We start from the raw sequence: 13,792 nt of genomic DNA on the forward strand, positions 1-13,792 counted from the left end.
TGGACTTTTGTAACATATATTTTGTAATAAGTAACACCGTTTTGTAAACTTAAACTTAATTATGTAGATTTCTGCTGTGATGTAATTAATGTTGTGATTTTAATATAAAAGTCTTCCGCTGTGTTTTTTTAAAAAAAAATATGGCCGGTGTTACAGATTAAGTCATTATAGTTTGGATATATTATGAATTGGTATGCATACCTCTCAACTTTCGATGTAATGAAAGGTTGTCTTTTAAAAACGAATGCAATGTTTGTAAAATGTATCACATAGAGGTCAAATACCTCGCGATGTAATCATATGTTATTATATTCGTCCTTATGGATTGGGACGGGTCGCTTCAATATATATCATTGTTTATGCTGCTCTTTCAGAGACTTCAGCTTCAACAAGCTTAGTGGATTAATTCCTAAAGGCTACGATATTCTACAAACAAACCACATGTAAGCATTCTACTGTAGCATATACAATTATATATGACACCTTATCAATTTACTATTTTGATTCACAGTTTTCTTACTGATAACCGACTATCTGGAAGTGTGCCTGATTGGATGCTATCTTCAGAAAATAAGATGTAAGATATGTATCTACTATTAACGGTAAACGAATTAGGTTTTCTCTATTCAGGCGACCCAAGAAAATATATTTTACTCGATTTACGCGGTCAAACTGGGTATCCCGTGAATATTTCCGACTCTTTTCCCTGACCACCCTAAGATAACTAGTATAAAACTTTGTATAATTAAAATAAGTAGCGTATACCAACTCATCAAGTCAATGTATTATGAATTGATGTGGTGAACCAGTACAAATTGAATATATTGCAGTGATCTGTCGTACAACAATTTTGCATATAATGAGAGCTCAGGGGATTTAGAATGTCTGAAGCAAGAAACGTAAGTTCACCCACTTCTTTCTCCAAAGTGTTTCATCTTCTTGTTATTATTACCAGCTAAATAAATCTTGTGGTTTTTGTTGTTTTTTATAGAAACTTGTTTCGGTCTTCGTCAACGGATGACGTCTTGTAAGTTTGTTTGTCATGATTTCTTGGTTCCACATAAATATTTGGTAATGTTTGCATTTCTTTGTGTCTTACTCTTTCTATTCGTGTATCATTTTACCAGAAAAAAGGCTTCATGTTTGACAAAAGCTGTATGTCCATCAAGTAAGTTAAAGTTCCCTAAAGTTATTTTTGTTATCACATGTTAGTAAAGATTTTATGTCACATTATTACTTTTATTTGTGGATTAGAATTGTCGTCCTGGTACGTCAACTGTGGTGGAAATATACAATCGTTTGAAGGTAAGGAATATGAACGTGATGATGACGCCGATGTTTTCGATCAGGCCATTAGTGGATGGGCATATAGCAATACTGGTAACTTCTTGGATAATAATAAGCGTGACAGTTTTGTTAAGATACCTCCCGGGGTCCCACAGAAGAACCATGAATTGTACTCAACTGCACGAATCTCTGCCCTGTCTTTGACATATAATGCTTTCTGTTTAATGAACGGAAGCTATGACATAAGCCTTCACTTTGCTGAGATCGTTTTTACTAATGATACGTTTAGCAGCCTTGGGAGACGAGTTTTTGATATCTACATACAGGTAACTTATTTTTATCTAAAATCTGAAGTGTTGCATGTTTTTCAATATATCTAGTAGTTTCAAATAAACAGAGATTGACCGTTACAAGATAGCCTAGTGGCTTGATATCTTCACAAGAGGTCTTAGGTTCAAACCTCACTAGCAGCACATCTTGGGTGGCCACAGAAAGTGTCGAAAACGGTCACGGGATAACCTGGTTAGGCCGCGTACACATGAGTAAAAATACTCGCCCTCTCCAAGTGAACATGGAAAACTTGATCGGTAACAAATAACTGGATATTGCCAAAATATGAAGGGCAGGTTGGGTAATGGGTTGAAACACGATTAACTCTTGTTTGAGACAGGCGGGATGGGACCGACTCACTAACTCTTATTTTCTTTTGGCTAACATAACGAAAACTTTATTACTACGAAACCGTGAAATACAAGAACCGACAACCACACCGGGGACAAACTACTCGAACTAAACAAAACATCCAACACAAACAAAATGAACCCGCAATCAAAGTGCCTTTCTTAGTTTTGATGATAGGCGATGATATTTGCCTTTAACTTGTTTATAAGTGAATGCATTAGCTTTTATTTACCAAAACAGTATTTTTACAATATTTTTTCTTTTTATATCAGAGTTTGTATGCATTGAAAATTCAACTTTGGGTGCTCAACCTATTCCTCATTTACGTACTTTTATCTTTGTACGTTTTAACCCATTTGACTGGTATTTGATATAAGACACAACCCAAATCGGCTCATGGGCATCTAAATGTGTCAAAATGGTCATTTCTGTAGTCACTAATAAGAAAACGTACTTCAGTAGCTTGCTGATTGCCGCAAGCTGTAGATGCTATATGTGTGTGTGTATATATATATAGGGTCATAATCAAGAGGGAAACACTTTTTTGAGGGAAGGGGAAGCAATTTTTTTTTTTTTTCGTTTTTTGAAAAAACTTTGTTCACGAACATTATAGATTAGATGAAAATATGAACATTTAAAACAGACACTTTGTGATGAATATTATATATATATATATATATATATATATATATATATATATATATATATATATATATATATATATATATATATATATATATATATATATATATATATATGGTCAAAATCAAGAGGGAAGCACTTTTTTGGGGAGAAGTAAATTTTTTTCGTTTTTTTTCAAAAATTTTTCTGAAATTTTTTTTTTCAGATATCAAGTTTAGGTGAAAATGTGAATGTTATATTCATTACAAAGTATCTTTTTTAAATGTTCATATTTTCGTGTGATCTTGATGGCTGAAAAAAAATTGCTTCCCCCCGATTGGTTACTTCTCATTGATCCTGCCCATATATATATATATATATATATATATATATATATATATATATATATATATATATATATATATATATATATATATATATATATATCAATGAGAAGTAACCAATCGGGGGGAAGCAATTTTTTTTTATTCGTTTTTTTTTCGGCATCAAGATCACACGAAAATATGAACATTTAGAAAAGACACTTCGTAATGAATGTTATTATTTAGGCGGGAAAACGATTGACAAAAATAACATTCAAGATAATATTGTTCGTGAAGAATATGAACGTTTTTTTTTCAAGTTTTGTGAAGTAAAATTTAGCCCGATTTAGAGTTTAGGGTTTAGGGTTTGGTGTTTTGGGTTTATTCCATAAACCCAAAACACCAAACCCTAAACCCTAAACTCTAAACTGTTAGTGTTAAAAACTCAATCTAAATCCTAAATCTAAACCCTAAATCTAAACACTAAACCATAAATTTCTAAACCCTAATATCTAAACCCTATAAACCCTAATATCTAAACCCCAATAGCTAAAACCTCAACATACGCTCGAAAAACACGATAATTGTTATATATTACTTCTTCGAGCTTTTTCCCGCCAAAATAAAAACATTTATCACAAAGTGTCTCTACTAAATGTTCATATTTTTATCTCATCTATATTGTTCGTGAACAAAGTTTTTTCAAAAAACGAAAAAAAAAAGTTTTTACTTCCCCCCGATTAGTTACTTCCCTCTTGATCCTACCACTATATATATATATATATATATATATATATATATATATATATATATATATATATATATATATATATAGGGGCAGGATCAATGGGGAAGTAACCAATCGGGGGGAAGCGGGGGGAAGCAAACTTTTTTTTTTGAAATTTTTTTTTTCCGCCATCAAGATCACACGAAAATATGAACATTTAGAAGAGACACTTCGTGATGAATGTTATTATTTAGGCGGAAAAACGATCGACAAAAATAACATTCAAGATAATATTGTTCGTGAAGAATATGAACGTTTTTTTTCTTCATGTTTTGTGAAGTAAAATTTAGCCCGATTTAGAGTTTAGGGTTTGGTGTTTTGGGTTTATTCCATAAACCCAAAACACCAAACTCTAAACCCTAAACCCTAAACCCTAAACCCTAAACTCTAAACCGTTCGTGTTAAAAACTCAATCTAAATCCTAAATCTAAACCCTAAATCTAAACCCTAAACCCTAAATTTCTAAACCCTAATATCTAAACCCTATAAACCCTAATATCTAAACCCTAATATCTAAACCCCAATAGCTAAAACCTCAAAATATGCTCGAAAAACACGATAATTGTTATATATTACTTCTTCGGGCGTTTTCCCGCCAAAATAAAAACATTTATCACAAAGTGTCTCTACTAAATGTTCATATTTTCATCTCATCTACAATGTTCATGAACAAAGTTTTTTCAAAAAATGGAAAAAAAAAAAAAAAAATTTGCTTCCCCCGATTGGTTACTTCCCTCTTGATCCTACCCATATATATATATATATATATATATATATATATATATATATATATATATATATATATATATATATATATATATATATATATATATATATAATCAGTTTTTTCTTGTGGTATGGTGATGTTGGATTCAAGATAGTTCCTTTTTAACGGCTAGATAAGTTAATGTGATTATACATGGTTGGTGATGTGGCAGGGTAACCTGAGGGAGAAGGATTTTGACATTAGTAAGCAAGCAGGCGGGATCGGGAAAGTAATCGTGAAAACTTATCCTGTAAATGTTACGATTAGTAGTTTAGAAATCCGACTGTATTGGGCTGGAAAAGGAACAACCAATATACCATCTCAGGGAGTATATGGTCCTCTCATTTCAGCTATTTCTGTGAACCCAAGTAAGTTATTAACCTTCAATTTTGATATCATGGTTTGGAGTTAATTTACTATTTGTAACAATGCTACTAGTGCAGTACCACATTAAGATAAAAATAAACATCATGTTATTAACACTAACCTATATGATAGAGCAAGTTCAAATTTTCAGTTTCTTTCACAACACTAGCCTTTCAACATTTTTTCAAAATTTGTCTTTAAACATAATGGCTAATATTGTTCCATTTTCCTCTTTAACGATTGTTTCTAATTTCATATCAATTATTCAGATTTCCAGCTTCCAGGTGCGGGTCTCTCTAGAGGGACTGTGGCTGGAATATTGGTTGGAGCCATTTGCGCGGTTGTCGTAATTCTAGGTGTTCTATGGCGGAGGCGTTGTTTACGACAAAGAGATGTTAAAGAACTAGGTATTTACATGCCAAGCCAATACTCTAGACATGGCAAGCTGGGCAGGTTAAAACGGGTCTTAATGCGTTTTGGAAATAATCAGTGGCGGAAGCAGGTCTTAATGCGTTTTGGAAATAATCAATGGCGGAAGCGGGAATTTTTTTCACTGGGGGCGAATTTTTTTTGAAAAGCGTAGCAACTTTAACTTTTTTTGGCAAAATATGGAGGTTGTTGGGCAAAATATATGGAGGTGTTTGGGGACAAAATATGAAGACTATAAATATATATATATATATATATATATATATATATATATATATATATATATATATATATATATATATATATATATATATATATATATATATATATATATATATATGGAAAATCCAATGGGCAAAATTGAAAAATCCAAAAATTTTGCACTGAAAATTACAAATTCACTGGGGGCGGGTGACCCTTTGCCCCCAATATTTTCGCCCGTGCGTGGAATCGAAAAACTCTTTTCAACTTTTTATAGCAATTTCTTATAAGCTAAAACACTTAAATTATGGCTAATAAAACAAAGTTATTTAATTAATTCTCTTGAGATTTAACACAACCACTTGTATTAAACCAATTGTAAGTAAACTAGTTTTTTTTTTTTTTTTTTTTTTTTTTTTAAATCTTATGTTCTACATTGAGAAATCATTTAAAACTTTTTTAAAGATAAGTACTTACGTACACAACTACCATGAAATCATGAATAAATATAAATATAAATATAAATATATACATTAATTCTCGAAAATATACAATATTGTCATCCGATCCTTTTGGCGCTCCCTCGTATATCATTAATTATTAATAATCAAATCAATAGTAACCCATTTTTGCTAAAGATTAAAATATTTTGGGTTACTATTGAAAAATAGTAACCCATTTTTGCTCAATTGTAATATTATTTAAATAGATATTTTATATTTAAAGATTAAAATATCTTGGGTTACTATTGAGGAATAGTAACCCATTTTTGCTCAATTGTAATATTATTAATGGGTGAAAATTGTCATTCGTACATCTTAGGAATAATAATCTTAGTAATTACAAATATAGATTAGTGATTGATAAAAGTGATACAGTAGGCTATACTTAATGCTCAAGTGCTTATTTTGTAAGGTAAAAGGTATGAAGGTATATATACCTTTCACCACACAGAATTGGCTAAGCCTTTCACCATTCTACACATACACTTACAGCTTAAGTGTGTGTCCCCCCAAATACTCTCTGAAGTTCATTGAGTAGACTAGTTTAACTTTGTGGCATTAACTTGATCCTTATCGAGTTAATTGTTGAAGAAAGCCGTGGATCAATTTTGATATTGATTCCATTGGCAATTGCATTGTATATCACTACAAGAAAACAGCTAATTCGAGACGACACTTTTAGGGACGACATCGTGTCGTCCCCAAGAATACACTAAAGGACAAAAACTTGGACAGCTTTTCCTGAATTTGACCATTTCCTTATGGATGACATTTAGGAACGACATGTCGTCCCTAAAGAAAATGCCAATTTTTATTTATTTTTCGTGTACAAAAATTGGCTCCAAGCTATTAGAGACGACATGTCATCCCTAAATGTCGTCCCAATAGAAAATACCATTTTTTATTTTTTTTCTAGTGAAAAAAAGGCTCCAAAAAAGGGAAAAAATCGTGCCAAAAATTTCTGGACGACTTGTCGTCTCTAAAAGTCGTCCCAATAGAAATATCTAATTTTTATTTTTTTTTTCCTTGCAAAATAAACTGGCTCCAAAAGTGAAAAAAAAAATTCGCGCCAAAACTTTAGGGACGACATGTCGCCCTAAAGGTTATTGGAGACGACATGTCGTCCCCGATTAGAGGAAAATATCGTCCCCAATTAGCAGTTTTCTTGTAATGTATATCGATTACAATTACAGATGAATAACACAAGTATTATTGATTCAGACCTGTGTTGTTTATCATATTCATCTTCATACCTTTATCATCGTTTATTCTCAACCTACCAGGGACGGAGCCAGGATTTGACAATAAGGGTGGCTTACTCGAGAATTAGATGATAACCACAATAATAAAGTATCATATTGCAATATGGAGATAAATAAGCAACGATAACCATTTTATATATAAAAAACGTCCAAGTTAAACCAAATACATAAGTGATGTCAAAAACAATATGCAAAAACTAAACAAATTTTGCTCACGCCAAGCCATATTTTTCACGAAGTAACCTGTCAATAATATTAGTTACAAAGTCTTAGTTAAATAACATATGGTAAAATATAGTATAGACAAAATTACTCCCGCCGTCCTTGAACTTATATCCAAATCACTGACGTCGTCCTTAAACTTTTTTTTTTGCATGGGTCGTCACTAAACATTCAAAATGTAACGCTCGTCGTCCTTCTGTTAACTTGGCGTCTCTTTGCTCTGTTAACCATAAACATGTGTCATACATGTGAGGGTATTTTAGTCTTTTTATCACTTTTTATTTTAATAATATATCTTATCTTTTTTCTTTTTCCTCTTTTCCTCTCTTTTCTCTTTAAAAACCCAATCTCTTTTCTCTTACTAATCATCTCTTTCTTTATTTAAAGATCGAAGAAACTCACACTAACATCAGATCTTCAAAATCATCATCATCTTCACTTAATAAACCTCCTTTCTCCACCCATTCACTCACAGCCACAAACAAACAAATACAGTAATTGAATAAATACGCATCTGAGTATTCAATCAATTCCATTGAATAATTGAATATTCAATCAATTCAATTCAATAATGCAAAAACATACGCATCTGAGTATTCAATCAATTCCATTCCATTCCATTCAATAATTAAATAAATAGAACAAAGCAAAAACACACAAACAAACAAACAAACCTGAATTCGTTGGTGGATTCTAACAGCAATTTTCGATTTCGTTCAAGGGCAATTAATCGAAAGGTCATCTTCTTCGGTGGATTGGAGGTGGTTTCGACGCTTCAGATGTAATCGAAATCGTCGATTACGCTTTCGTTAATACACACGGTAACACCGCCGCCATCATCCGTCATCCATCACCATTGTAACAACGCCGTCATAACAACACAAAGGCACCCAGATCAGTCCCAAATTCCGAAGATGGTGGTTGTAAAATCGTATTTTCAGATCTGTCACTACCATCTCATCTTCGATCTCTACTGCTGCGTACCAGATATATATATATATATATATATATATATATATATATATATATATATATATATATACATACATACATACATACATATGTATATATGTATATATATATACATACATATGTATATATATACATATACATATTTTTTTTTTAATGTGTTATTCTTACCTGCAAGAAATGAAGATGAATATGAAAATCTGATATAAAGTAAAGTTTGATTTTAGGGATTTTGATTAATAATGATAATAATTGTATCTAAATCACCATATGTAATTTATCTTTTTATTCCTTGAACACCATCTGATAAAGAAATATGAAATGGTAAAAGAGGAGGGGTAAAAAATGGGTTTTAAAAGAAATGAGAAAAGGAAAAAAAAAAAAAAAGAAAAAAAAAGATTAACTAAATTATTTAATAAAAAAATTTAAAAAGTCTAAACTACCCTCACTTGTTTGGCACATGCTTCAAGTTAATGGTAAGTTTAGACGGCAAGTTAACAGAAGGACGACGAGCGTTACATTTTGAAAGTTTAGTGACGACCCATGCAAAAAAAAAAAAAAAAAAAGTTTAAGGACGACGTCAGTGATTTGGATATAAGCATCAATTATCTCATCCGTAGTAAAGATATCAGCAATGTCTCTTTCAATAGCCTAATTTACGAAACTGCTTACTTGCGTAATTGCATTAGATATATCACATAGCATTTAGTCCAGTATTTAATAATTCTAGAAAAGTATACACTTTGTTGGGTAAGACCCATACAAATAATGGATAATTAAGTTGTCCATGTATTTGATTAAATATTATTTGGGCTTCAATTGAGGGAGACTTAATAAAAATAATTAATCATAACCTATTAATTTTTCATTGCGATTAGGCCCATTGGGGGAGGCTGAGCATCCCCATGTCCCCTCCCTGGCTCCGCTACTGCAACCAACACTTGCTGTATCAATTCGGATCAAGCATTAAACCTTGAATTGAAGCTAAATCTAGCAAATTGTAGTACACTAATATTTAGATTCTGTTAGTATCTATCTACATGTTCACACTCTCTTTTGTCGTTCAACAGAGCTGTATGGAATCACTTGTTCATTTACATTGAGGCAAATAAAAAACGCAACGAACAACTTCGATGACACAAATAAGATTGGAGAAGGTGGTTTTGGTTCCGTTTACAAGGTAGGAGTATTCTATTACCAATCAATGTTACGGAACCTGTAATATGTATTTCTACTAAGTTAATAATTCAAAATTAATCTATTGAAGGGAGTATTGCCAGATGGCACCTTAATAGCAGTGAATCAGCTCTCATCCAAATCAAAGCAAGGAAACAGGGAGTTCTTAACTGATTTGGGCATGATTACTGCTTTGCAACACCCACATCTCGTGAAGCTTCATGGATGTTGTATCGAAGGAAATCAGTTGTTGCTAGCTTACGAATACATGCAAAATAATAGTCTTGCTCGTGCTTTATTTGGTAAACATTATGCTTTACATTCATGAATTATTATTAAAATTACAATTACAAAATTAGATAGCCACGGTAATCGTCTAAATGCTTAAGTGAAATGATTTTATAGACCGTAAACATTAAACTTACCCTTTATGCGATGTTTTTAATTAGAATTAATGCTTCTAAGTGGGATTATGAATGGTTAATTGTAGGCATATATGACTCAATGCTGAACCATTCAACATTTAACGTACATTCAGCGTGTTTGTTATTGACCTCTGAATGATATATGTTGCTTAATCGTCAGCATCATATACAAAGGTGAAGTACTCACATAATTTTTATTTAATATCCTCTTTAATCTATATCAAGAACTCATATTAAACATCTATATTGTTTTTTATTCATGCATAAGGTTCTACATCATTCATATTGTTCATTCAAACTGATTATCAAATAGCTTATTTTCATTCAAAACCAAATTTATTTAAAACATTTGAGTTATTCAAATTATAAACCATTCAATGCACAAAATCATTCAGTTTTATCAAACACAACCTTATTTATTATTTTGCTGAACATGTTTTTTTGACAATGTGGATTAAAGGACCTAAAGAATGTCAGCTTGAACTTGATTGGGCAACACGATACAGAATTTGCATCGATATAGCGAGAGGGTTAGCTTTTCTACACGAAGAATCAACATTAAAGATTGTGCACAAAGACATTAAAGCCACTAATGTGCTACACGATGAAAATTTAAACGCGAAAATTTCTGACTTTGGTTTGGCTAAGCTGGATGAACAGGACACTCATATAAGCACTCGTATTGCTGGCACTTTGTAAGTTTTTCAACCATCATCTATACCTGGAATGGGAACGTTGGGTATTGGGTTAAAAACAGCAAGAAAATATGTGTGTTGGGTAAATGGAAGTGGGAAAGGGGTCCTTATCTTTCAGTTTTTTATACGCGTTAGAACCAAGTAGACCCATTGGTAAATGAGTTGAAACTGTTACCTCTATACTAATTATAACAGTCATTCTTCAATATATCTCTTATCTCTACAAATTTCAGTGGATATATGGCTCCTGAATATGCAATGCGTGGTTACCTCACGGATAAAGCAGACGTCTATAGCTATGGAATTGTCCTTTTAGAAATCATGAGCGGGATGGCTAACTTTTGTGACAGGGCAAAGGAAAATCAGTTTGTCCTTCATGATACGGTAAAATAAAGTTTTTCCAACTTATATATTTGCATTTATTGATGGCAAAAAAGCGACCCAAAGATGTTTAAGGTCAAACCGGTTCATGCCAACATTTATGTATTCTTAAACAACTTTACAAATAACTAATGTGGTAAGTTCAATTAAAAATTGATTTAAAAATTATGTCCGTCGAAACTATGCTTTGGGAACCTTTTGACCCTCAACCTATCAGCTGTTTTTTGCAATTATTTTTACCCATATGACTTAACAATGATAAATATACAAATGAGACCGAGTCAACTGTAAATATAACTGTTAGAAAACTAAAAACTGTCATCTGAAATTAAATTTTTTGTTTCTTTCATTTAGGCCGTTGCATTAAAAAAGTCTGGTAATTTATTGGATCTAGTTGATCCAAAGTTGGGTTCTGCATACGATTTACAAGAGATGATGACATTTATAAATGTGGCTCTAGTTTGCACTGCAAGCTCTTTGACCGACAGGTCCACAATGTCATCAATAGTTAGCATGCTTGAAGGCAGAATTTGTCCTGAAGAATTTGTAGCTGAATAATGCCTCACAATGACCGAATACAATCGTGAGAAAATGATGAAACTACTTGGGACTATGAATGATAGCCAAATTCAGGAAACGTCATTCACATATACTAATTCTTCAACATCTGCTGTTGATCTGTACCCGAACGATCGTTTCAGTGAGTATATGTTAAAGAGGGGTGATTCGGAAAAGAGGGATGATTCACAACAGTTATTACTTTAAAGGTGGTGCTCAAATCACCAATATGCTCCATTTATCTTGAGACGGTACGCTTGTAATACATATATTTCAATCCACTGTATTAAGTTTCCTTTGTAAAGGTTGCTTATCTTTACGCCATCTAAGTTTTATAATGTTGTACATTGTAAAGGTTAAATGTTTTGTTATAGCATATTGTAAGTTCCTAGTTCATATCGAGCTGTAACGTTTAATTTGGTCATTATGTTTGAACAATTGATGTAATTGGACATTGTGGTTATGTTATGTTTGTGTTGCTTGAATGATTATGTCTATTTAAATGGTGATATAATCGTTAGTCATTTAGGTAACGAGATCGTTTAAGTTAAATCCAAAGTTAACTGACAAGGACATTCGCACGAATGATGGTCATTAATACGAATGACAACTCATTAACACGAATGAGTTATGTCAGTGTAATATTATGACAGATTGTCCATTCGCAAGAACGTGTGAGAAATTCATGTGAATGTCTTGACATTTGCATGGGTGAGACCTAAAGACTCTAAATAGAGGTTACGAGTTTCATTCACGTCTCATTCTTGCAACCCTAGCCGCATATAGTAGTATCTAAATCGTTCCTAAACATCCCAATACGAATAGCAACTCTAGGCATCGTTCTAATTTATTACGACATCAACATGTTTGATTTTATGATCCTGAAAGTCGACTTTTATTTGAATTAATAACTCATTATGTTGAATTTTTCATAATAAACCGAGTCTACATTTGTTTTTAAGATCATTATATAACATGTTTAAATTGATAAGGTTGTTCCTTGCTCTCTGGGTGTTTTTTCTGTTGCCTAACTAGGTTATCTCATAGCTACTTCAACGCTTTCCACTAGCCTCTTCATAGTGTTTTATAGTGGTATCAATTAAACGTTAAAATGGATAAGGTTAGAGGCGGAGATAGGGGATGCATGTGAATGCTTTGCAACCGCAACTCTTTAAATATGCATAATATAGTGTATGAACAATTGTAAGTTAATGGCCAACATCCCCTAATTATAGATTCGAACATACCCTAATATTTATATTGATATTTTTTTCGAGAAATGTCACCATTATCGGTCAATCCTAACTTGGATAAGGTTGTTCTTGTGGGGTCTAACAAGAGGGTATTTTTTAAGAATATGTTTAGTAATGTACTACTCCGTAATAAAAATGGGATATCCTAAAAAATGGTATACGTATCTATAAGTTCTATTAAAATGCTAAAATGATAATGCAATAATTATCTTTTTCCCTTCTATAAAAAAATCAAAAAGAGAGAAGAAAAATTGTGAGGGCATTTAGGTGATGTCATAAATAGAATTATTTTTTACAATTAAATTAAATTTACTTAATGATATCATAAATAAGAATTATCCAAGCTTAAAAAATTCAAAAATAAAGAAAAAAATTCTAAGCCCTCATGATGATGTCATTATATTTATGTAAAAATATTAACATGTTAATTTTATAATATATGGAGCATTATGTACTACCTTATGATAAAACATCTCATGACTAAATGTACAATATTTGAAACATTATTTACCTTATGGTAAACACCCTCAGGACCATATGTACCATATTTGGAGCATTATGTACAACCTTATGATAAAATTCTCACATGACCATATGTATAAGCTTTAACACAAATTGTATAATCTTTTACAAATGACATCATAAACACGTGTACAAACTTTGAAGCATATTGAACAACCTTCATATAATAATTATATTTTTATTTTTAAAAAATTATCAAGAGTCATTTATTATTACTAATAATTATTATTAAAAATATAAATACTCAGTTTTTAAACAAACTTTATTATTATTTATTATAATTATAATTATAGTTATTATTCAAATATGGGTACTTTTTACGAGATTAATTACGTTACATATGTATGCGAAATAAATGTCTCAAT

At 31.6% G+C, this 13,792-nt stretch overlaps 1 protein-coding gene across 1 annotated transcript; it reads left to right on the top strand.

Moving 5' to 3' along the window:
- The first annotated feature begins 476 nt into the window (after positions 1-476).
- On the top strand, positions 477-11,652 carry LOC139853439 (probable LRR receptor-like serine/threonine-protein kinase At1g53420). The gene is made up of 12 exons (XM_071842833.1): positions 477-577; positions 831-899; positions 992-1,027; positions 1,128-1,168; positions 1,255-1,613; positions 4,638-4,833; positions 5,101-5,238; positions 9,488-9,597; positions 9,685-9,895; positions 10,479-10,713; positions 10,947-11,097; positions 11,449-11,652. The coding sequence occupies exons 1-12, from the start codon at positions 477-479 to the stop codon at positions 11,650-11,652; spliced, it is 1,851 nt and encodes a 616-aa protein (XP_071698934.1).
- The last annotated feature ends 2,140 nt before the right edge of the window (positions 11,653-13,792 follow it).

The sequence above is a fragment of the Rutidosis leptorrhynchoides genome, chromosome 6, assembly GCF_046630445.1.
Source record: "Rutidosis leptorrhynchoides isolate AG116_Rl617_1_P2 chromosome 6, CSIRO_AGI_Rlap_v1, whole genome shotgun sequence".
NCBI classification, from domain to species: domain Eukaryota; kingdom Viridiplantae; phylum Streptophyta; class Magnoliopsida; order Asterales; family Asteraceae; genus Rutidosis; species Rutidosis leptorrhynchoides.